This window comes from Sebastes fasciatus, chromosome 19 (assembly GCF_043250625.1).
Source record: "Sebastes fasciatus isolate fSebFas1 chromosome 19, fSebFas1.pri, whole genome shotgun sequence".
In the NCBI taxonomy this organism is placed as follows: domain Eukaryota; kingdom Metazoa; phylum Chordata; class Actinopteri; order Perciformes; family Sebastidae; genus Sebastes; species Sebastes fasciatus.
Window position 1 is genome coordinate 14415561 of NC_133813.1, and position 26109 is coordinate 14441669.

The window sequence follows — 26109 nt, forward strand, 5'->3', positions numbered from 1 at the left end:
CACAAAAAGAGCTTTAAATTGATATATTATATGACTAACAACAATAACAACATTTCTTATCAGAATAAATGTAACTTTGTGCAGTTTGTATCTGATAGAATGTTCACAACCTTGCATTGGATTCTGTTATTGGGGCCGTTTGTAAACGGCTTTCTTAGCAGCAGAAACACAAAATAATACAAAAACTCAAAAAACTGTACTAAGAAATTAATTCTCTATCCATTATTTTATGTTTTCTCACTCTTACCTCATTGTCAATATAAACATGTTCCAACTGATGAGGCCCTGACTCAGTGGCAATGGGTTATATTCCAGGTGATATGTGAAAATGATGTTCTCTTTTTTATAAAGGCATGAAACTTGGTACACTGGAAAAGTTTGGAGCCCTAAACATTTCGAGACATGGCGCCATCGCAACAAAAATTCCCATAACCAAATTATGTATTTTGCATCATATCTCCTGTTCCAAACATGATAACACAGAAAAGGTGATGTCTATCCCTTTGTTTGGATGGCCAATGTTTACAATGATACCATTCACAATATCATAAACTGTTCAGGTGAATAGTTAATGGTGAATTCAGTGATATTGTATGGAGCAAATCACACTATCTGAGAACCTAGGCTAGACTTAACTACTACTACTTAACTAGACTATAATATCATGTCTGTTATGTGCATGTATGTTGTATAGAGTTTTAAAAAGCTTAATCCTTTTGTTCATTAACCCTGACAATACAGTGACTGTAAAGAGGAGAGCAATATTCAATATGACCATAACAACTTAAAGCTTAAAAAGAATGTCAAACACAAAAGATGAAAGATACATCCTGCAGATGTGCCGGGATGCATCATCAGTGATGGAACCTGGGGTCATTGGGTATTTCGGGTCTTTCAACATCAGACACTCTCGCCCAGGCAACCCAGCCAGGGTTGATCAGACCCCAGCTTGAGTCCCAGCAGCAGTCGCCCATGGATCTAGCCTCTTGATCCAAAGCCAGTCTGGTGGCTTTCTCTGCAGCTTCAGTAATGGATCTGATGGCCTTCCTCTATGGCCTCCCCGGTGATGCCCATTGCCCAATGCCCAAATGCTTTGCAGCCCACCTCCACAGGCTCACAACGAGTTCACCAGCCTTGCCTTCTACATTCTTACACTAGCTCCTGGTACTTGGTCTCGCTTCCTCTCATTGGCCTCATCCATACGCTCTTTCCAGGACACTGTTAGTTCCAGCATGATCAGTTGTTTGGTAGAAAAACTACCATAACCAAATTATGTATTTTGCATCATATCTCCTGTGCCAAACATGTTACGGTAAAAGTAAAAATATTATTAAACTCTTCACAGTCACTGTATTGTTAGGATTAATGAACAAAAGGATTAAGACTTTATACGCAACAGACAGGATATTATAAAGTCTAGCCTAGGTTCTCAGATAGTGTGATTTGCTCCATACAATATCACTGAATTCACCATTAACTATTCACCTGAACAGTTTATGATATTGTGAATGGTATCATTGTAAACATTGGCCATCCAAACAAAGGGATAGACATCACCTTTTCTGTGTTATCATGTTTGGAACAGGAGATATGATGCAAAATACATAATTTGGTTATGGGAATTTTTGTTGCGATGGCGCCATGTCTCAAAATGTTTAGGGCTCCAAACTTTTCCAGTGTACCAAGTTTCATGCCTTTATAAAAAAGAGAACATCATTTTCACATATCACCTGGAATATAACCCATTGCCACTGATTCAGGGCCTCATCAGCTGGAACATGTTTATATTGACAATGAGGTAAGAGTGAGAAAACATAAAATAATGGATACATTTCTTAGTACAGTTTTTTGAGTTTTTGTATTATTTTGTGTTTCTGCTGCTAAGAAAGCCGTTTACAAACGGCCCCAATAACAGAATCCAATGCAAGGTTCTGAACATTCTATCAGATACAAACTGCACAAAGTTGCGTTTATTCTGATAAGAAATGTTGTTAGTCATATAATATATCAATTTAAAGCTCTTTTTGTGCTCTTTATGCTGGAACTATCCATGGGCACAATCGATCAATATGGAGTTAGTTATAAGGGCATTTGGAGTTGCATTCAGAATTTGCCCCATTGCAGCATTAGAGGTCAAAGGTCAAATTCTCTTGACCTCAGTGTCATGACAATGTGACTGAAGGATAGATTGTAGTCTAAGCTTTACAACGATATATGACTTCATGGTATTGTGTGTTGGTTTCCCTCTTTTATACTGGATCTATGTGTAAAATGGCGAAAAAAGATGGAAAAGTTTTAATGATGGAGGGATGAAAAAAGGAGTGATAGCACATAGAAAGCTACCATTGCTGTAATGCTATCATGCGTTTTCCAACACTAGGGACATAGACCTTTAAAAAAATCACTATGAGACATGGTCCCTCCAAAGTGGCACGACAGCCAAATTTTGGGGGTCTGGCTCATGGACTATAAGAGGTAGCCCACAGTTTTTCTATAGGATATGGTGGGATCCATTGATTATTTACATAGAATCTACTTAACCTAACCAGAAGGAAAAAATAAATAAATAAAATGAAAATAATTAAAAAAAATAATGTAATTAATTAGTTAAAATTAAAGGTTTAAGTACTACAATAATATAATTCATGGTAGTAAGATAGAAACCTTAATAAATAAATAAATTAATTAATTAAATATAATATATTAAATAATATTAAATATTTTCTATATTTATTTAATGGTAGTTATTTAATTACTAATTGTTATTTTCTATGTGCTGTTTTGTTTTTGTTTTTTTACATTTAATTAATTCAATAATTTAATTATTTATTAAGGTTTCTATCTTACTCCCATGAATTATATTATTGTAGTACTTATTACCTGTCCACTCCACTACTTTAGTTACTTATTTTATTTACTACTTCTACTCCGCTACATCTCAGAGGGAAATATTGTAGACTACTTTTAGCTACTAGTTACTTTTTACATAAAAAAAACACATGATATGCTTTTGTTATATGATGCAGTAATGTACTACTAATTTTCTAAATCTAAATTGACTTCAAGTTCAAGAACAACAATATTAAAATGTATGTGTTAGTGATAAATACAGAATAATATAATATTCTACAAGAATATATCACTTTAAAAGGCTGCATATTGAATACTTTTATTTTTGATACTTTAAGTAACATTCTGAATTCAGGACTTTTACTTGTAATGGAGTATTTTAGGGGATTTGTGCTTTTACTTAAGTTTTTTAAACCAGAGCTCTTTTCAAATATGTCATGGTGACTCCGTACTTGAGCCCACGAAACTCCAACAATCAAATATTTATTACCCAGGGAATTACAAAAAGCCATTTGTTAACTAACCCATATAGAGGTCATTTATCCAAAAATCAAACTCTACACTTAACTGTCTGTAATTAATTGCCTTAGTCAGTGTACACTAATCTCAGTATGTATATATAGGACTACATTTAATTATCTGTGTTGTTTAAACTTACCATCATGGCATGCACACTTCAGGAACAAAGAGGTCAGACATTTCTATCAACTCACTGACCCCATCTAGTGCTTTGGAGGTTAAGCTACACTAATAAAACTCTCAAATGTTTCTGGAAATTGTGATGAATACTAATAAATAATAGCTCCAAACCTTCAGTAGTTTATTATTATTATTATTTATTTCCATCACATATACATTTCTTATGTAAGTACATGAGAGAGATGCATAAAACCAGAGTCAAATTCCTCATATGCATGTACAAATCAATCTGATTCTGAAATATTATCCCTCATGAAGGTTATAATGTTAAGGTTTTGATTCAGCTGTACGGCCAACTTCATGGTGGAGGCTGCAGTTTGTGGTGCTGTTGAACTGTACTGTTCAGACGCCTCATATTAACTTGACATTTTTGCACAGAAAGAGGACTGACTGTGGATTTTTGTGCATCAGAAAGAATATTTTGATGTATGAACAGGAGGAAAAATTTACAGCAAGCAAAAGCTGCTTCAGAGTTGATATGGTTGCCTCACTTTTAACTGTCCTTGAACAGGTGCAGCCAAACTAACAGGAGAGCGAGCAATCAAGCCGAGTCAGCAGCACATGGCCACGTTGTGCTGAGAGAAGGTTTAATTAGGCAAAGTGATTGAAAGCACCTGTGTGAACGGACCACTAGTAAGAGATAAAGATAAAGAACCTGATAACAGTTTTTTCTTTCTTTTGTTCTCTCATAACTGTCTTTGCCCGGTTTGTCTTGATTGACAGGTGAAGACTTTGCAATTAAAAATGTCATTATGGAATAAAACGGCCATCAGGAAAAAGATGTGTGATAAAAAACAGACTTTAAAAAAAACTTCACGTTTGAAATAAAAAACCTGCTGAAATTAAATGAGCTCCTCAATACTCTGTTATAGTGTGAATAAGATGATAACATTTAACATTGTAAGAGCTGAGCTTTAACACATGTGTTGGATTATTTATTTCATAATGTTTTATCCATTTATTCAATACTGAACACATGTCCCTGAAAGGTTAAATTAATTATATTTATGTATTATAACATGTATCATAATGGGCTTGCCAAGAAGTAAAAGTAATCATTTTAATATTCTCTAATATATAATTGTCTTATTTTCCACCTTATTGCTGGATAAGACTTGATAATTACAGCGGATGGCATAATAATAAAACATACTCAATGCACAAATATGTTTTATTCAACTAATGTACATGAAGTGAAAAAATAACTTGAAATCTACATTTCAAAGCCGTTAAATGTTTTTCGATTAAATGTTTTTTTTTCAAGGAATGTTTCAATGGAAAACGATAAAAACATGATTCAGAAAGTACCTCTTTTCACATCTTTGGTCATCCACCAAAAGTAGCTTCAGCTCGTTTTGACTGAAGCACTGGAGCAAGATTTATATTAAAACTAATATAAAGTAACCATCGAGGCAGTTACATCTCTAAATCAACAGCATCTCCAGTTTCCGTGACTGCTCAGTAATACATGTTTGGTTGACAGAAACAAAAATATTAATCAATAAGTCTCATTCTGACTTGTTAAGTCATCGTCAATGTCAGGACAGTTAACAGTATTACAGTCAGTCAGTCAATAATACTTTCCTTTATCTATCCACAAATTATTTATGTGACAAAAACACAAATAAGTGTACATTATGTTTTATTTTTTAAAATAAAAATAAACTTATATTTAATTATATTTTGGGCTTATTCCGACAGTGATAGCGTCATTTTACTGACAAAAACCTAAAGATACTGTCTTTCATAGCATTCATTATAGAGGTGAATGGCCCACTCATAATACTGTCCAGGCAACAACTGCATCAGAAATAATAATCCTTATACATGGTGGCATTTACAAAATAATAACAAACATAAATAAAGGAATGAATAATTTATAAAAAATAATATGTTTTACAAGGCCATATCCAGGCTTTAAAAAGAGTCCTTCATTGTTTACGCACCGACATGTCGCTCACTTTCAGTCCACTAGGTGGCTCTGTTTCCATACACATAAAAACCTGTGTTCATTTTTCATTGGCCATCCAGAAGAGACAAGTGTTCAGGTGTAATTCACAGAAGGCACACAGTTCCCCTTTCACACAGAGACACTTTGCTGTGTATTCTTTCTGAAAGGCCCTCCTGCAGTTACTGAGGAAAATACAAACGGATGGATGAATTCAGACAGGAAGGTCTGTTGATTAATGTCCAACTCCAGTTGTGTCGATGAATTCCTCAAGGCAATTTTTAATTAAACTTAATTTCGTATTGTCCTTTCCAGAGCAACAAAGTGCTCAGAGTCCTTGAAAAGTAAAAAAGTTTTCACACGTTTCATTAAAGGAGTAGTTCGACATTTTCCAAAATATGCCTATTCGCTTTCTTGCTGAGTTACATGAGAAGATCGATACCACTGATACCACATTGATACAATTTGTACGTTAAATATGAAGCTACAGTCAGGAGACAGTTTGCTTAGCTTAGCATAAAGACAAGAAACAGGGGGAACAGATAGCCTGGCTCAGAAATAGTCAAAAAATAGAAAGAATTACACTTTTGCACGTTTTCTACGGATTCGAGATTCAGTGATCAACCGCTTACATGGATCAAACAGCTTGGGACAGAATCATTGCTATACAAATGCTGTTAAAATAATTCACTTATAGTAATCAAGTAGTCCGCTTATAGTGTTCATTTTGAGTCTTTTCATACATGACAACTTATGGAAAAGCATTTCAAAACTACGTTAGACTAACATTGATTGAATTTTGTTTTGTTTATTACTTTACTCCCTTACTTTGCCTCGTGGACATCTGCTCTCACATTGATATCAGAACGAAGCGAGCAGGTAAATAGCGAATTGGTCCGTTTCATTACTTTTTGTATAAATGTAATAAATATACAAATGTCAATTAGATGGTAATCTGCATGAGAATTGATGCACAACAACACAAATTTGGTTATAATAATCATCTGTTTATAGTGATCAATTTGACCCGGACTATCTAGATCACTATAAGCAGTTTCCGCTTTATAACGTGAACTGTAGGCAGCTTTTTCCCCCTTCTGTCAGGCTAGCTGTTTCCCCCTGTATCCAGTCTTTATACTAAGCTAAGCTAATCACCTTCTGGTTCTAGCTTCCACATGAGAGTAGTATTGATTTTATCTAGCTCTTGGTAAGAAAACAAATAAGCGTATTTTCCAAAAATGTTGAACTATTCCTTTAAACTCTGTTGTCGCTCAGATCAGTTGAATTCATCGGAGTTATTTCAACTGATCGCAGTCTTTGCGGTGATTCAAATTCAACCAACTTTAAAGTCTTCATGTCTTCTTGGGGTTTGAGTTTTGCTGTTGTTTCTGTTTGCGGAGGTGAGCTTCGATCTCGTGCCTGAAGAACAGCATCCCCAGCTGGCCGTGCGACGCCTCGTTCATGGCCTTAGACTGCATGCACATGCGGTACTGGTCTGGAGGGAGCTCATCAGCGCAGTGCTTCTCGTGCCACAGGTGGAACAAGCCTCGCGATGGCGCTCGGACCACTAGGAGGTTGCTGTGGAGGTACTTCCTGTACAGGTGGACGTCTTCGCCTCCCCAGCCTTTGATGTCGATGTCAAAACCTCCTGGAGATAACAGAACAGAAGGGGAATTCAGCAGAACATAAAACTTTATTACACCATCATAGGATGAGTTGTTATATAAAGACGTTAAACCTTCTGATATGCAAACATTTCTAAGTAATTTATGCCTTCACTGCGCTGTGTTCACTTCCTCATAAAGGGACGGTGATTATGAATCCTGATTACAGTTTACAGTATGTGATCATAATCAGTTTTCTCTCCACTCGGCCTGGTTTGTTGTTTAACGAGGAGGCGGTAAGGACACGGACCGAGGCAGCAAAACAGTTGGCGACCAGGCGTGTTCCGACATGCACCTTTAGAGACTTTAGAGTGTCTGCTTTCGCTCCCAAGTTGTGTCTCTGTAGTTTTATTTTCAATATTCTGTCTGTCCCTGTCTCCATTGTTACTCTCATGCTCCGGGGCTAAACAGAGATAAGGAAGGAATTTGAACCCAACAGATGAATTCTTCATTTGTTTATGTGCATGATGCACTCCTGGCCTAAATAACACATTGCATCACAATTTCTGAAGAACATTAAACTGCGCAACTTAATTATGCTTTCAAAGGAAGAGTTTGGCTTTCTGGGGAAACACACTTATTCCCTTTCTTGTCAAGAGTTAGATGAGAATACTGATATGTCTGTAGTTTAGCATTAAGATTGGGAATGCAGGGAAACAGCTAAGCCAGTCTAAAGGCCCAGACACACCAAGCCGACATCTAAGAACTAGCGGCGATGAAGGCCGACTGTTGCGCTCGAACACACCGCAAAGACTACAGCCGACGGTCAACTAACACGTACGTTCTGCGCCTGCAAGAGAGGAAATAACTCTCCACACCAGCAGGCGGCGGTAGTCTGTATTCGTCATTCAAAAAGGTAAACCAGAAGACTGAGGACGGCGGATATACAAGCTGTCGTTATGATACGTACATTAAATAAAGCGCCGTTTGCCGATCATTTTCACACCACTCTCACTCACCACTTAGCTTCATTCCCGATGGTCATGTGGCTGTGAAAGTAACCGTGTATTTGAATGATCAGATGAGATGAAGATGAAAAATGAGAAGAGCCTTCTGTGTTTTTCCTCTTGACTTTACTCGTTGGCTTGCTTTCCTCACTTCCGTTTCTCTTCGCTTGCACTGATTCGCTTAAGCTGAACAGCCAATCAGAGGGATTTCTCTCACCGACTGGCTCCGCCACCGATTCAATATGCTGAATCAGCCAAAAGGCCTCCGACACGGGCAGACTAGAGCCGACGGTGCGGGACACACCACAAAAACTAGGCCGACAGACGCTGACCGACAGCCCCAAACTGTCCCAAAGGGACTTAAAGATAAAATATGTGCCAACCTCTAAAACTCACTAGTCAAACACAATTTATATCTTGTTTGTTTAATCTGTATACCAAAGTGCAAACCAGATAAAGTGTAAACTAAGCTAAGCTAACTTGCTGCTGGCTGTAGCTACATATTTACTGTATCAATTTCATGTGATTAGGTAAATTGAAAGTTAAAGTTTATTACATACATATGCTTTTACATATTTACATACATGAATAAATCACACACATAATTCTTGGCAAGACATTGAATATAAAATGTCAAATTTTTCCGTTAAATCAGATTGCTGTCCTTCTTGGAGCCTGTTTAACATTTCTGGCACAGTTAAGCGAGAGCATTTGCATGCGTGTGTGTGTGTGTTTTGGCCCTAAACAATAAACCACTTTGAATTTCACTGTAGCCTTTAATTGATGTCACTTTGGGGGGAAACTAAAAAGATGCAAATCTGTCTTGAGAGCCAATATTCCTCAACTAACATACAGATGGAGAGGACATGGAGCTGTGAGATATGCTAATGTATGCTGCTGCTGCTCAGAGCTGTTTCATGCAGAGTAATATAATAAAATCTCCTCCCAGTTTAGAAAAATAATGTAATTTTTAACCATTTGTGTTCTGACATTTTTCACATCCATTAAGCTATGGCACCATTAACATAGGTATATAGCCTAGGAAGCCCATTTTTTACCCTGCAACACCTCCGCACAGATAATAAACCCCCAAGAGCCGCTGTTTATGAATTCCTAAGTTGTTGTGATGGGCATGACTGCGGTGCAAATATTTACCTATGTTGATGAAGTCGGACCTGTATTGGCAGGTCATGCCGAAACCGAAATCCCTCCAGAACCCTGTGTCTTTCTTGATCGCCTGCAGAGAGAAAAGAACTGCAAGTCTCAGAGAGCAGAAGAGAAATATATCATCAAAAGGAGCTTCTGTGGATTTGTAGCAGCTGGAGAGGGGAAATATTTCTGAACCTCGCAGACATGTAGCACCGCAATGAAGGTGATATTTTCCACAAGAGGCTTACAGAGTGTATAAAAAAAGAAAAGGTAGGCGATAGATTTGATTGGTGTGTTTTACCAGCTGTTGCTCCACAGGCGGGACGTGTTCAGGACTTCCGTAGATCAGAGTGGGATTGTACTGGCTGAACAACACCGGGTAGAACACCTTTTTACCTGAGAGGGAGCGAGACAGCGGGGTCAGACAGCGGGGTCAGACAGCGGGGTCAGACAGCGAGGCAGTGATTTGATGGGAACGGCAAGCCCTTTTAACATTTAATAGGTTTCACTTGACCATCTCTTATTACATTTGAGACATCTACAAACGCATCTTGACTAGTCATAATAACAATTTGAGCATTTGGAATTATAATTCAAGATATTATCTGCCATTGTATCTGGCTAGTAAGAACAACAATTAAAGATATCTCTAAATATATTTAGACTATTCAGAAATCCTTTTAAGATATCTATAATGACGTCACATAAATCATCACACTGTTTTATCATTCATTAGATGGACAGGATTCCCTTTACAGATATCCACAATGCATTTATGACTACTCAAAACTTTAATTTAAGATATCTGTAAATACATTTTGACTAGTCAAATTAAAATCTGAGATATTTCTGATTTGATATGGCTCGTAAGAATTATTTATTTTTTATTAATTTGATTTGATAGGGACAGAGCATGTTAATGAACATCAGTATAAAATACAAGATGTACACATGCCAGAAATAACAAGAATGCTAGTGACAATATACAGATACAAATACACAACTAGAAAAGACAAAATACATTGTGCAACGTGTCAAAGTGATCACAGCTTCGGTGCCTAATTAGAGATATTTACAATTCATTTTTCCTAAAATGAAATGGGAATTCAAGATATCTACATTTAAACTACGAGTAGTCATAACTCAAACTGAAGATATCTTAAATGTAGTTTTGAATAGTCATAATCTAAAATAAAGATATCTTTAATTCAGCGCTTTTAAAGATATCTTAATTATCTTTTTGTAAATCTCAAACTGAAGTTATGACCAGTCAAAACTACAATGAAGATATTTCAATTTGAGCTCAATTCCCTTTAAGATCTGCAAAATAAGTATGGATATCTTGAAAAGGGTATTCGTGGAAGCCAATAAAGAAAAAGGTTTATTTGACTATCCCTATAATTACATTTTACATATCTACAAATGCATATAGACTAGTCACAATTACAATGTGACTAGTCAGATTCACAATTCAAGATATCTGCAAACACACTGCAGTGTAAATGGAGATATCCTAAATGCATTGTGGATATCTTTAATCAATATTTTATATGTTAAAAGGGTAAAAGTATGTCTCACCGGGCTGCGTGTTGAGTCGACAGGTGTTGAGGAAGTCAGCGGTGAAGTAGATGTCGACGTCGCAGAAGAAAAGCAGCACGTTGCCTCCTTTCCAGGCTCGAGCCCCGACGTCTAAACCCCGTCCCCGAGAAAACTCCTCGTCCAACTGCAGCAGAGTGTAGTTCTTAAAATTAACTTCCCTGCAGAGAGAAAGAGAGAAGAGAGAGGTTAGACAGAGAACCAGGAGTCAATTTTCTTATTGAACGCCCACAGAATGAAAATATCAATACCAGAAAACACATTTTTGCCAAGTTTATTCAAACTAAAAAGAGCTCATTCAAACTGTCCTTGGTGAAGCTGTTAATGTGTACAGAGAAAACATAACTGGAGGATTTCTTTTTGCATACTATAAGACACATTTTTCCCATTTCTTTTCTCAATATTTCTCACTTTATGTGTTATCAGTAAGTTAATTCCTTGTCCTTTTTCATCACTACTTTTTTATGTATTCGTGGCATTTATTAATTACTTTATGTTTTTATATCTAATTTTAATGAACAACTCTGTTCTCCTGTGCCTTTGATTGATTGCACTCTTATCTCCTGCACTGAATTTGGGTCATTTGGGTTGATTTCATTATTTAAATCTATTATAATTGATTTTATTTTAATTTTTATTGTACTGTACTGTGTTTTCCTTTTTTATTGTTTTATTAAGAGAGAGAGAGAGAGAGAGAGAGAGAGAGAGAGAGAGAGAGAGAGAGAAAGTGAAATAAAATCAATGAAAACAGGAAATGATTAAGAGAAAGACACAGAAGAAAGCAGAAGTAAGACGGTCGGTTGATGGTTGATGGTTGATGGTTGATGGTTGATGATTTATGCGCTGGTTGAAATACTTCAGAAACTGAAATTCTAACGCAAATATTCAACAGGTAATCTTGCAGGTCTGATGTGAACAAGGAGTCTCCAAACAACTCAGCTGTGAAATCATGCAACTCAGCTGTGAAATCGGGTTGTGTCCAATTTGCAGCTAGTAATTTCATTCATTTGTCAGTTAGTCTTGTGCCAAAATCCCATTTAAATACCATTATTATTTCAGTTGATACTGCGCTCAGATGGTGTTTATTCCTAAATAAATTTGTGTTTCACCAAATTATCACAAACTAGCACAGCACAGCACACAAGGGGCCTGATAGTTATTCAGAATAAGCCAAAATATAATGAAGCTGCCATATGCACTGGATCAACAATGAAGTGGGAGGAACCTGAGGGTCAACAGGAGCCAACAGTACAATTTTGCCCCTGGCGTCTCTGGTGGGTTAATTTGGCCCTGGTAATCCTCTGTTTTCTGGCTTTTCTGCCTTTAGTCTTTCCCACCCAAATATTATACAACATGATGACCTCATAAAGTTCACATCAGTACAACTTTTTGTGGACTGACTTCATTGCACACCTCAAACATGCTCCAAACTCCCGCTCTTTTCTCTTCTGATCATGACACAACTGTTACTGGAACTGAAAATGAATCGACAACAAAGCTTCCTCCATCACCGGCCTGAAGATTTCTAAGGATGTGGTGAGAGTAAAGGGAAACAGCTGGATCCAGATGTACACAGCTGTGGCTTTTTTCCCCCTTAACCATAACAATTCACACTGCTAGTGACTAATCCGTTACTCATGCATGCACATACACAGACTCAGATAGAAGATACTGAGGAAAAACTGGTTCACACGTCTCGTGTTCGAGGCAGAACAAACAGGATTGAAGCTCGTCCTTCATTCCCGTGATGACACATTAAAAAGAGAGAGAGCAGGTAGACGTACACAGCTTTGTTACAGGAAACCAGGATGACCAGAGGAAACATGGTCTGTTTGTTTTTACCGGAGGCAGCTTGAATCACGCTTCCCACATTTCCATTTGACTGCTGTGTGGATGTGAATAGTGTGTATCAGCATATTTATTCATGTGTATTACTGTGTAAAAGCCTTTGTCTCAAGGCTATCCTTTCAGCCACTCCCATAAATAAGACATAATGAAACCTTTTTATCCTGGCCAGACCACAGAAAGTAAACATGACGCCACTTATGAGCGTTTTATTTGTCTGTCTGAATAACAACTTTAAGTAATATATATATACAGTATATATAGGGACAATTACAAGATGTATGTACATGTCCTTATGTGTTTATGTGCTGTCAGTCAATACGTCTGCAGTCTATTCTCCACGTCTGTCTACAGTTTATGAATCCAAACAGAGTCAATGTGTTTCACACAGAGTCCCGGGAGAGGCTGACCCACTCGCTGGCACTAAACTGTCCACAGATGGCTAGAGCACAATAGCTCTGTTTGTCTCAGACAATGCTGATGCAATAGCAGCTCCATTCACGTGTTGATTCAGTCTCAACCTTTAACAGGGCGGGAAACTCAACCATCAGAGATGAAGACGAAACTTTCAAGAGGAGTGAAAGTGTTTTGACATTTGGGGAATACCGTTATTGGCTTTCTTTACGAGATGCTAGATGAGAAGATCGGTGCCACTCTGTATACGCTAAATACAAACAGAAGGTTAGTAGGGGTGCAAATCACAAGTTTCCACACAATACAATACTATATTGATTCTTTGGACAACGATTCGATATTTGCTGATATCACAAAGCCAATTCAGGGGCCTGCATTCGATATGAGATGATATCATATGTCACAATCAGTTATCATTTATATCATTTTACAATTTTATTACTGGGCTCTGTAGGAAGGAGGAGCACTTGGATGGAAATGGTGATACAGGCATGCCACTGGAATTTCAAAATAAAGGCGCATCATCAGCTTAGCATAAAGACCAATAGGCTTGGCTCTGTCCAGAGGTAAAAAAAAAAATCCATCTACCAGCACCTCAAAAGTGATTTTTTACATTCTGGTTAATGTACAGATTGGTTATTTTTTTGTACGAACACAGCCGGCATGGGTAAATATTTGCCTATCAGCACCTCTGAAGCTCACAAATTAACACGTTATATCTTGTTTGTTCAATCCGAAGAAAAAGCTAAATGTAAATACGACTATTTGTGGATTTACTGGGGATTATGTGCTGGGCTATGCATGAAAAACAAGATATAATGTATTAATTATGCTAAACTAAGCTGCTGAACTGTAGCTTCCTATTTACAGACATGAGAGTGGTATCGATCTAGCAAGAAAGAGAATTGAAGTTTTTCCCAAGGTGTCAAACTATTCCTATAAAACAGATTTCTGGTCTTCTTGGAGCCTTGTTTTACATTTTTGGCACAGTTGAGTGAGAGCATTTGCATGCTTGAATCACTTTGAATTTCACTGTAGCCTTTAATTGATTTCACTAAATTCGATGTAAATCTGTCCTGAGAGCCAATATTCCTCAACTAATACACAGATAAAGAGGACACGGGGCTGTGAGATCTGCTGATACATGCTGCTGCTGCATAAAGACAGGAAGCACTTTGTCCTTTAGATTAAAAAAATCAGCCTGCCAGCTAAAGCAGTTTTTACATTTAGTTTTTTGAATTAACTAAACAAACAAGATACTGACTAATGTAAATTGTAGGTGGATTTTGTAACCTTTGGACAGACTCAGGTTAGGGTTTCCCCTGCCTGTTTCCAGTTTTTTTGTTTTTCTTGTGCACCATAAAGAGACTACAACTGCATTTCCGTTGTGCAACCCTGTGTTGTACAATGACATTAAAATTAATCTTGTCTTCAAGCTAAACTAACAGTCTCCTGGTGGTATCTTCACATTAAGCGTGCAGGCGTGAATCTCTGGCAAAGGTTTACAAATTCAGCTGTTATGTTTTAAGAGGTTATGAATAATTCATTTGAAGTTTTATGGTGAGGATATTTTCCTGATTACTGAAAATACAGTTGTCTCTTTTCCCAGAGAGCCAAAGTTAATCTATTATTCATAACTATATGGTGTGTTGGCCTGAGCGTATTAGCTGTTTAAATAACTCTCAGACGTTTGTGTGTCCACTTACCCATTTTCTGAGCCTCTAAAATGCAAGCCCCAGAATATAAACACTAAGTGAAAAGTCAACTTAAGTCCTGCTTCATCCTTGTTTTTTTAAATTACTTTTTTATATTCTGCTCTTTTTCTTCCTTCTTCCTCCACAGACATCAGCCCCCTTATTACGGCCTAAAATAGTCAATTTGTTTACTGTGGGCGTGATGGCTGGTACCTAGAAGGGGCTAAACTGCTGAAATTGTGTCAGAGAGAGAAGCCTGTTAAGAGCTGTCATGTTGTGTCTCAGCGGCAGTCCTGATCCTGTTAGTTCTGCTCAGGACAGCAAGGGGAGACCAGATTTTCTTTCTCTGTGAATCTGTGCCTCTGTGTAACCATTTGCATGTATTTGCTTGTGTGTGGTTATAGCTTGAGAACTGACTGAATGTGAAAAGTCTCAGCAAGCCTCAATGTGGCCATATAAAGGCTTCTTTTCAGTCTCCACACCTCTCTGAGATCGCTACCACTGAAGCATTCTTGCTTTTTAGCCGTGCTAGTGACATTAATCTAGGGGTGGCAATGTTGGTGTCGGTCGGCCCACCGGTTTGGTCCAGGGATTTGATGGATTAGCACAAAAGTTTGTAAAGAACATTCTTGTTCCCCAGAGGATGAATCCTAATTACTTTGTTGATCCCCTGACTTTTCCTCAAGCCTCACCAGCAGGTCGATGTTTTCACTTATCCAGTAAAATATCTCAACATCTACTGGATGGATTGGCACAAACGTTTTGTAGACACACTCATGGTCTCCAGAGGATAACTCCTAATGACTTTGGTGATCCTCTGACTTTTCCTCCAGCGCCACCATGAGGTTGGCCTGCGGTTTTGAGTGAAATGTCTGTTGGATGGATTTGGTGCTGAGTAGACATTCATGAGCTAATATACTAAACTATTAGGTGAACATGGCAAACATTGCAACTGGGGTATTTAGCGGCATCTATAGCGGTGTGGTTGCAAATTGCAACCAACCGAGTACCCCTCCGCTCACTCCTCAAGAATGCGGTAACGTGAGCCACCGAGTGCAAAACCGCAGTAACGCCGTTCGCCTCGCTCAGAGGCCATCCTTACCATTATAACACTACTTTAGGGGCAACAGAAGTCAGATGGCGGCTGGCGGTACCACGGTTTTGCACTATGCGGCTCCCGTTACCGCAGTTTCACAAGCGTGTCGGAGAACTACGGTGGCCTTCAGGTAACGTAAAAACGTGAAAGGCTCTCTCTAGAGCCAGTGTTTGGTTTGTCCGTTCAGGGCTACTGTAGAAACATCGCGGAGCAACATGGAGGACCCGCTCTCTGTTTAGATATGAAGGGCTCATTCTAAGCTAACGAACACACAATGATTCTTAGTTTCATGTGATTATACACTCATGAAAACATACTCAAGAATAGCTCAAGACTAAACTTCCTGACTAACCACTTCATATTGTTTTTGTTTGTTTGATGGGCTAAATACTGCATAGTAGTTGAAACTTTATGCAATTATGGTTGCATTGTGCCGCTTTCAGTCAAGTCAAGTCTTGTTGCCTCATAATTACATCTCAACTAAAGAAGCTAAACTGTTTTTACTCCCTCCCTTTGTTTTCTGATGCAACAATGCCAGCTGCTTGCTCTCTTCTACCTGGGATTCTTCTAATGCCTGCAATACATTTTAAACAACCAAAATGTGTTTGTCTGTCACCTGTCAGGGAGGCTGGTGTATCCTCTCTGGGTTACTGTGCAGAAGTAGAAAAAGAAAAGCTTGTCCTTTACAGTGAGCTAGGGAATCAGCAGTCTGTGCATGTAATGGCGAGGTAAGTGCACGCTATAAAATATGTAGACTTGTTGTGATCACTCTCAGGCTCTGCCCTCAGGCAGCTTCACGAGGTATCAACAGCAAGTCATTTGCAGAATGGGTGCCGGCGATGTGTAAAGACTCTCTTTAAAATTAATATTGGACAGCTTTCAAAACTGCGCTATGATTTGTTCATCATTTCATCCACTCCTAATCTCTCTATCACCTTCTGCTGGACATTATCCTCTCGCTTCCTCAGAGCTGTCAGGTGCTCTCCAGAGAGTTGTCGACCCGTCTTTGAAGTGAATGAAATGCTACAATAATAACATGAAAGGCTTGTTGGAGAGGCTGTCACAAGTTGAGGTAAAGGTTGAATGAGTGACGGAATGATCTCATCCTTCGCTTCTTTGTCTGTCCAAATGTCTGATTCTCCTCTTTCATCTTAACGCACTACTTCCTTTGATATCCTTTTGATGCTCTTTTTCCATACTCGGAAAATCTGACTTTTTCTTTTTCCCAACTTGCTCATCTTATCTTGACACCTCTCCTCTAACTTTCCTTTCTCACCATTTCCCCCCTCAGCCATCGTCTCTCCTCTGCGTCTGCAACACAGTACTTATTCATATGTATCGACCGGTATCTCTTTCATGCTTCTCCCTCCCTTACACACAGTTTTCCTCCCTCTTTTTCTATCTGTATCTCTTCCTCTTTATCTCACATTGTTCTCAATCATTATTCTTGTGCATGTAAGGCTCAGAAACGTACATTCCCCCCGACGGTTTGAGCCTGAGTTCACGCTTTGAAGTATGGATGTGTAAGCGATATATTTGAAAGTTCAGCAGCTGATCCTATCTATTTTAAACGATATCCCCGGTGTCTGGTAGAACGCGAGAAGACTGAGGCTCGGATTTTCTTGTGCTTTTCTATCTTCTACATTCTGCTTTGTTTTTTTGTTACAGAAGAACTGGTTTGGCCTTTGATCTACCCAAATAATTCGCACCTGCAATACAAAAACCAAATTTTTTGTCCTCATTTAACCCCTAAAGAGGGGTTGAACGAGGTTAGAGAGCTGGCTGAGATCCGGGACATCGTAGATCTTGTTAGACTGGTTAGAAACTTGCCTCAAGTAGTTTACATTGGCTGATGTCGTATAAATGTTCCTTTGAAAAGATTTCAGCTGGGACACTAAAAATCAGGGAGTGTGACTGCATGTGATTTAGAAAAAAAAAGTACAAATAGCTAGAGGTTGTTTGGGAGCAGACACAAATCAAACCAGGTTGTAGAGGTGAATTTAATTTGTAGGAAGGTCGGCGCAGCACAATCAGATCACCCGCTAATGATGCCATCACTGCTGGGAACAGATATTGACTTGTGTGTGTGTGTGTGTGTGTGTGTGTGTGTGTGTGTGTGTGTGTGTGTGTGTGTGAGTGTGTGTGTGTGTTCTTGCATTTGAACTGCATTGTGTGAACCAATTTGAGGTTTAGACCTTCAGAGTGAGAACATTTTGTCCGATCCTTAACTCTTCTTTTAGGGTTCAGACTTGTTTTTTTAGGGTTTAAATTGGAATTCTGATTATTTTAGGTTAAGAGATGATTAAAAAAAAGCCTTTGTTAGTATTTGCATGCATGTGTGTGCCATCGATGATCAGTCAATTAGTGTAACAGATGAGTTGCTCGATAAAAGACAACTGTGATTGTAGATTAATTTATCCAACTTGGTTCAATACAACTTCACAAATGCAAATATTGGTTTGTGCTTGGTTTTTGGATCCTAATGACATTGGTGATCCCCTGACTGTCCCTCTAGCGCCACCATGAAGTTCACATTTTTGTATTTTAGTGAAATTTCTTGACAACTATTGGATGTATTGGCTTAGATATTCATGTCCCTCAGAGGATGAATGGTATATGGACTTTTATATACGACTTTCTAGTCTTCCAGCATGTCTGCATTCACCCATTCACACACACATTAAGCGTCTTGCTCAAGGACACTTGGACATGTGGACCGGAGGAGCCGGGGATCAAACCAAAACCTTCCGATTGGTGGACGACCAGCTCTACCTCTGAGCCACAGCCTGATGATGGTATATGATGGTCATCATAACTTTTGGTGACCTTTCCTCAGCGCCATCATCAGGACAAAATTTCACTATGTCCAATACTTTGATTTATGACAACATACAACTAACGAGATTCCCATCAGTCTCAGCTGCACTTTGTGTTTAGTGCTAATTAGTGTTGGCACGCTAACACGCTAAACTCCACCATTGTGAGCATGTTAGCATGCTGTTATTAGCATTAGCTCAAAGCACTGTTGAGCCTAAAAGCCGTGTTATGCTTGAAAACAACTAGTTTGTGCGTTGTGTTGTCCGACCACGTCTGACACTATATAGACTAAACAATTAATTCATTCATTAAAAAAAAGTTAGATAACTCAGTAAAGAAAATAATCATCAGTTGCAGTATAATTGCACATATGCACACATCAGTGGGCAACATCTGGGGTCTGAAAAGTGAAGCCAACGCTGAAGTGCCTTAAACCTGCGTTCTTTCTAACAGCCAGCAGGGGGCGACTCCTCTGGTTGCAGAAAGAAGTCTGATTGTATAGAAGTCTATGAGAAAATGAGCCTACTTCTCACTAGATTTATTACCTCAGTAAACATTGTAAACATGAGTTTATGGTCTCAATCGCTAGTTTCAAGTCTTCTTCAATACAGCATGATGTTCATTTAGTAAATTACGGTCCCATTTAGAGTCAAATAGACCATAAAGCAGGGGATTCTTTAGGGCGTGGCTACCTTGTGATTGACAGGTCGTTACCACGGTGTTATCCTTGTTTTCGTCTTACAACTTTAACCCTTTCACAGTGTGATTTTAGGTCGTGAAAGTTAATTGCAACATTTTGGTCGCTTAAAAATGTCTTATTCAGTGTTCGGTTGTACTTAGCTCCACCCTCTCGTGCCACTTCTGGTTGCAAAAAATCAAGATGGCGACGGCCAAAATACCGAACACAAGGCTTCAAAATGTCAGTTCACAACCCAATGGGTGACGTCACAGTGACTATGTCCACTTCTTATATTACAGTCTGTGGCACACATGCATGCATCTTCCTGTGTGCCTTTGTGATTGTATCTGTGCGTATACTGTAGCTGTATGTGTGTGTGTCGGCCTCGGTCCAAGATAATGGAACCACAGTTATCTTCCAGCGATGATTCACATTCATTTCAACCACAGTCTGAAAGCCGCAATAAAAGAAAAGTAGGAGCACAGAGTTGATTACAGGCACTGATTCACACCCAGATATGCTGCTGCATAAACGGTGAATGGATTGTTCGGCTGTGAGAAGAATACAAAAAGCCTGAAAGAGTTCAAGGCAGAAGCGCTGCCAGGACAGTGCACTGACTGTACCTCCACTTACTTCTACTCCAACTGCTTTTCATTCAATGTGCGTTTCTCTCAAACCTTCTCAATCACTCCTGTAAGAGTTCTTCCGCACTAAAATCAATAATACTTCTGGGTTGCTATATGTTCTTCTTTCCTTCTCTTTCTGTTTTTGCCATCTTCTTCACTTCAAGTGTATTTAACGCTGGCTTTTTCATCTTTACAGTTCCCCCCCAAAGAGACGCTGTGTGATATTAGAGACAGTCCGACTGTATCAAGGCCGCACGAAAACCTTCGGGGCTGTGAAATCTACAAGCGTCCCCCTTGGGGAATCTGAGGCTCAGTCCAGGGTGGATTTGACGTCTGATCAGCCGGCAGCGGTCGTCTCCAGAGGTGTGGGTGTCGAGAGGTCCATGTGAGAGGATTACCATGAGTCAGGGATGATCACAGGCATGTTGTAATTTATCTGTGTTGGCTGGTGGCTCTCAGCTCCTCAGTGTGGGTGGCACGCTGCTCCATTATTCATCAGACAGATGACGGGCTGTGGCAGGACGCCGAGCTGGGAGGTGTGTGTTTGTGTGTGTGTGTGTGTGTGTGTGTGTGTGTGTGTGTGTCATGAGAGCGAGAGAACGTGAAGATTTTTGGTGTATGTGTGGAAACATTTTTACAGCGTCTGCTTCTGAGAGCGGGTGCGTGACTGCGGTAGCGTTCATTTCATTACATAAATTGCCTTCCATATTGTGCTTTTGGCCTCTAATTTAAAGCTTGGCTGTGCTTCCAACCCACCTGGATGTGTTCTCCAGAGTGCTGCGGACTTCGCTCATCTGCTCTTTCCCAAAATACACCACCGTCAGATGGACCCGGCCGTCCTGACGTACACAGACTTCCCTGTACGTACAAACAGACACACACAGGAAGGAACATTATGGATGAAAGCGTTCTCAAACTGAGCAGGAAGGAAGAGCACTGCGATTAATTAAGGGTTTGTAAAAAAAAAAAAAGAAGGCCTTGGTTTAGAGGTTTTAGTCTGTCAGGTGCTGAAATGATTAGTCCAACAACAACTCAGATAACTGATTGACAAATCCTTTAAATCATTCATCAAGAAAAAGTGTCAGGCATTTGCTAGTTTCAGCCTCTCAGATGTGATGATTTACTGCTTTTCTCAGTTTTTATATCTGTAAATCTTTGCTGGAGAAAACATGCATTAAAAAGACATCACCTTAGGATCTGGGTGACTGTAACATTTTTATTTCACTGTTTCCTGACATTTATAGACTAAAGGATTAATTCATTAACTGAAAAAATAACAGCCAATTTAATTGTCAATGGAAATAATCTTCATTCTCAGCTTTTAATCCTCAGCTCTACTCACTCTGACACAGCACAGGGTAGAGATTGTACGCGAGTAAACGGGAGACCAGGTGGGAGATGCCCGCAGGCACTTTGTGCCAAATGTCAAATGTCAAATATATCACGCACGTGCTGGAGATAATTCACCTCCTCTCCCAGAGCACATTTTCCCCAAAGGCACACTGGGAAATATGTCTCATAAAACACAACTATAAACACAAAATGCCTAAAAATGACTCAATACGTGCAGAGGATACTGAGTTGTCATGAATAATACGATTTCTACTGTCATTATGGATGCTGTTGTGTTAAAGCCTCGCTCTAAATGCTTAATTGATTTTTTTTTTCTGGGATCTGATGAGGCATTCTTCATTTTGTCACCGGCACCACAAAGTAGAAAAAAACAAAACATTTATAATTATTTCATGCAGTACTGTAAGAGCAATATTTTCTTATTTTTTAAACTCCAGAGTGCCCGTCTGCAAATGTTTGTAGTTTGTCTGTGTTTGTGTGAATTCACATTTTATCTCTGCACTAGGGGAAATATATCACAGTGCATAAGAAATGCTGCTATTTTCCAGTCTCAGGGTGAATAAAGAATATTTGATAAATGTGCAGTTACTCTCCGTTATCACCTCCTAAACACATACACACACACGCAGTTTCTCCTGGTACATCTTTAATATGGATGAGGGTAAAGTGTTTGCTCAGCGACTCGCCGAGTCTTTCAAGTAAGTACACTTCTTGCCACGCTGTATATCAACTGCTGCTGGTCTGCCCAGGGGGGTATTTTAATGGGCTGAACACGGCTACTAAGCAGGATTTACCATGTAAAAAGAACTGTGATAAGCAGCAGCGGCCGCCCAATAAATCCCAGACATTAAGAAGGATGTTTCCTCAGCTGATGGAGACGGACTGCGGAGCTGAGGCGAGCATGCTTTGCTGTTAGCTGATGAGATTTGACTGCTTAAATATAAATATGAATGTGAATTATTTCTTTAAATGATTGCAGTTATTCATTCATGCAGAGAATCAGCCTCTCTATCAAAAATCCGCCATGGTTTAATCACATACTAGCCTGGATCTATTTGTGATATAATGTGGTATATTTGAGATGCTTATTAGCTCCATGCATTAAAATTGTATAAGTGTGAAATTACATTTCCTGTGGTCATGTGCTAACTGATGAAAACTGGGCTGGGATCTGGGAGCTTAGTCTGAATCATTTAAATCTCTTAGATTTGTTTACATTCTGATTATGCTAACCAGCGGCAAAATAAATTAACTGATAACACTACATGTGCAGTTTCAAAATATTAATTAAATGTTCCTTCAAAAAAAGAAGAAGGAAAAAATAGCCTCTCAGATGTTAATTTTCTTTCCTCTAATCTCGTCCACGTCTCCCTGATCCCCAATTAACATGCAAAACTGGAATTGAAACTGGGTTTGTCAGTGTCACATTTTCCTGAATTAGTTACGTGTGACACAACAAACCGCGTTGAATAATTCATTGTGGTGCTTCTGTTTATGTCACATTGTTTTGTGTGAGTTTGCAACTAACAGCTGGAAACAGAATAACAAAATCTGAATTCTCACCTGAAGTTGTGCATGAAGTGTTTGAACTTGTCTGTGCGTCTGGACAGCGGGACGATGATGTTGATCGGGACGTTGGCCGTGTCCACCCTCTCGTTTTTCACCTTCATCAGTGGCCCAAAGGGACGGAAGAGGACCAGGCGCCTGAATTCATTACTGGACTCCCCTCTGAAGGTCAGCTCGTACAGCGTCCCTTTGTCCTTCTCTGTACGGGTGATACCTGATGGGTGAGAGACAGAGACATGAACTCATGACCAAACAAACTTAGATATTAGTGCCAATCACCGTGCATGTTTCTTTTTGTGATAATCAGTAGCTGTATTTATATACAACAGTAATATTTACTATTTAAGCCTGTTTAAAATATTTGATATAACTCCAGATTTAAAGTGGTGCTTTTGTGTGATTCTTGGTGGCAGACTTAAGCCATCGCTCTGCTTCCTAGCTGAGATCACATCAATCAACCTCAGACAAGAACTTGTGCTATCGTCAGCCCCACTCCGTCTCGTTTACATCATCGAGCTTACAGTGTCCTGGGAGGAGGCAGCGGAGGAGGCCTACGAGCGCAAGAAGCTGAGCTTGCAGCTGACGCTAAGCAACGTGGCTGAAAAGCAAAGGTCCCACCAGTCGAGATAGGCTGCAGAGGGTTCATAGCCACATCAGCATCAAGGCTACTCCGGGAGATAGGAGTCCGAGGCAAGGCCCACTTGCAAGCAGTTAAAGAGCTCTCCACAGCTGCTGAAAAAGGCAGTCAGTGGCTCTGGATGACGAGCAAAGACTCCACCTGGGCACCCAGGTGAGCGGTGGCATCTAGGGGGGAATCACTGCTGAACCCTCTGGAGGTGTATGGGCCTATTAGCGAAAGACTGAGGAAAGAGGGCACCCACTTGATAACCCAGAAGAAGCCATCCCTAACTTGATCACCCTACTTGTAAGGGGTAACAACAACTAGTCCTGTAGAACACATTTACAGATCTGTCAATTAAATCAACTAATGGATTAGTCGACTAAGAGTGTTAGTCGACTAAGAATTTATTTGGTCAAGGACAGTCCTATATGTTAACATTGACTTGCATACCAACATATGAATTTACAGCGAAATGTAAATGTAACCCAGTGCAATAACAATGTGACTATTTTTGTTGTACACAGTGAGTTTTTTTTAGTCAGATTTGACTTTCTGTGCCTGTAGTTCCTCTGCGTCTTTCTCCGTCGCAGTGATTTGGCTTTTCTTGTTTTCTCTCGGGTGCGGCTTTTTGTTTAAATCCCTTGAGGATTTCTGTGTTTGTGCCAAGGATCATGTTTTTCCCTGCTAGTTTTTAGCATCTAATCTTTAAAAATATCTAAAAAAAAGAAACATCGTTTTTTTTTTTTAAAGGGAACATCACATTTTTAGCATCAGCTTGAGACGGACTGATACTTTGTTTATATGAGGGGAAAGACAAGAGGGCATTTGAGGCCAGAAGAGACATTGTCCATGCACTCAGCTGCTGCTGGGCAAAGAGCCAGAACTGTACATACACATATAACACACACACACACACATGCACTGAAAGAGAAGCTCTTCTGGTCACCCACACCAATTTTCTTGTTACAGGCCTTACGTCAGCTTGTTACTCCAGAGACAAGTTGTTTTTCAATTACTCTGCCATTACAAGGATTATTGCAAATGGACCTACAGCACAGCTGAGGTCTGTGGGGGTAGAGAGAAAAGGGAAATGCAGTACAGGAAGTGAGAAGTGAGACCAGAGAGAAGAGAAACAGACGGAGAGAAAGAGGAAGAAAACTGGAAAGAGACAACAGAGCTTGGATGACAGAAAAAGAGCAGATAAAAAATAAATAAAAAAAGTGAAGGGCAAGTCAGAAAAAGAAGAAGAACAGAGGCAACGATTTACAGTCTGATAGCAGCTTGAATTAAGGCCTTCCTGTTAAGTTGGCCAGCTTCCTCTGATGAGACAAGATAAGCTTTCATTTAGTAAAGAGGCTGAGCAATTTAGACTAAATGCCTTCACATCCTGTCTCTTCCTTCTGCACTTTTCTGTCCCTATCTAAGGACAGAATTCAGTGGCTGGCAAGTTCATTTTTGCATACCTCCTCTGTTTGTGTGCAGTTTCAGCTCACTAGCTTGCCAATGCAGGCCTGAAAGCTCCCTGAAGATGCTTTTGTCAGTCCGGCCATCTAGACTTCCACTTGTCTGGCTGGCGGGTTGGATAAATCGCTGCTTGTTCAAGATTCGCTTAAAATCGATGTCTGAGTCCATTAAAGAGCATTAAGTGCAAAAAAATATTCGCAGGAGTGAGTTGCTATTTCATTCAAAGCTATAGCTGCACTCTCTTGCTTTTCTGTGCAGGAATTGTGAAGGCTATTTACACAAACAGATACGCACAAATGTATGCACATCTATTCAAATCACTGTCATATAAACACACTTAAAAGGGACCAGCTCCATATAGTGACTACAAGCCTATATTGCTCACTTTAAAACCTCCACCCACTCGCACACTGAAGATGGTGTCCTTCAGAAGAGCAGATACACACTAAAATACCATGTTTGAAGAGATGCTCCTCTGTGTATGAGGAGCTCATTTCCTGAGGTTGTGATCAGAGATGAGCAGAACAAATTAGGAGGATATCCTGGCTGTACTTGTACACAAACACACTCACATATTTCATGTTCAAAAAAGAAAGAGATCAAAGTAACCCGAGGCTGAAGAAGAAAGCGGAGTGGAGTGTTTGGATGTAGAAAAAATGCGTCCAGGAAATTGCATTTATATAGTACTAATGTGTTTTCCCGGTTACGTTGTCGTGACAAATTGTTATTATCTACAAGGCAGACAGAGTGAGGTTGCCGATAACACACTTTACTCTGAGCTGGTTCAACATAAACATCTGTATTTCTCAAACATGTACTCTGATTGGGTAAGGCATCTTGTGATGGTTAAACCTTGGTTAGATTTATGCAACAAAAGCACTTTGGTTAAGGTTGGTGAAAGATCTCGTGCTTCAAGTTACTGTGAGGATAATTACCTAACCTTAAAGGGCCAGTGTGTAGCATTTATGCTTTCATTAGTGTATAATCGCCTGAAACTACGAATCATTGTGTTTTTGCTTTAGAAAAGCGTTTTAGAATGAACCCATCATATCTACACAGGGAGCGGGTCCTCTTCTATGG

The 26109-nt window shown here is 39.4% G+C and overlaps 1 protein-coding gene across 2 annotated transcripts in view; it reads right to left on the reverse strand.

Moving 5' to 3' along the window:
• Window positions 1-3668: 3668 nt before the first annotated feature.
• csgalnact1a (chondroitin sulfate N-acetylgalactosaminyltransferase 1a) overlaps window positions 3669-26109 on the reverse strand; it is a 38497-nt gene continuing 16056 nt past the window's right edge. For both annotated transcript variants that reach the window (XM_074617511.1, XM_074617512.1), the window contains exons 4-9: window positions 22941-23157; window positions 20781-20882; window positions 10836-11014; window positions 9559-9653; window positions 9264-9345; window positions 3669-7145 (exon numbers count right to left, since the gene is read on the reverse strand). In XM_074617511.1, the coding sequence (XP_074473612.1) occupies window positions 6850-7145; window positions 9264-9345; window positions 9559-9653; window positions 10836-11014; window positions 20781-20882; window positions 22941-23157 (971 nt within the window). In that variant the 3' untranslated portion in view covers window positions 3669-6849. The remainder of the gene's footprint in view (window positions 7146-9263; window positions 9346-9558; window positions 9654-10835; window positions 11015-20780; window positions 20883-22940; window positions 23158-26109) is intronic.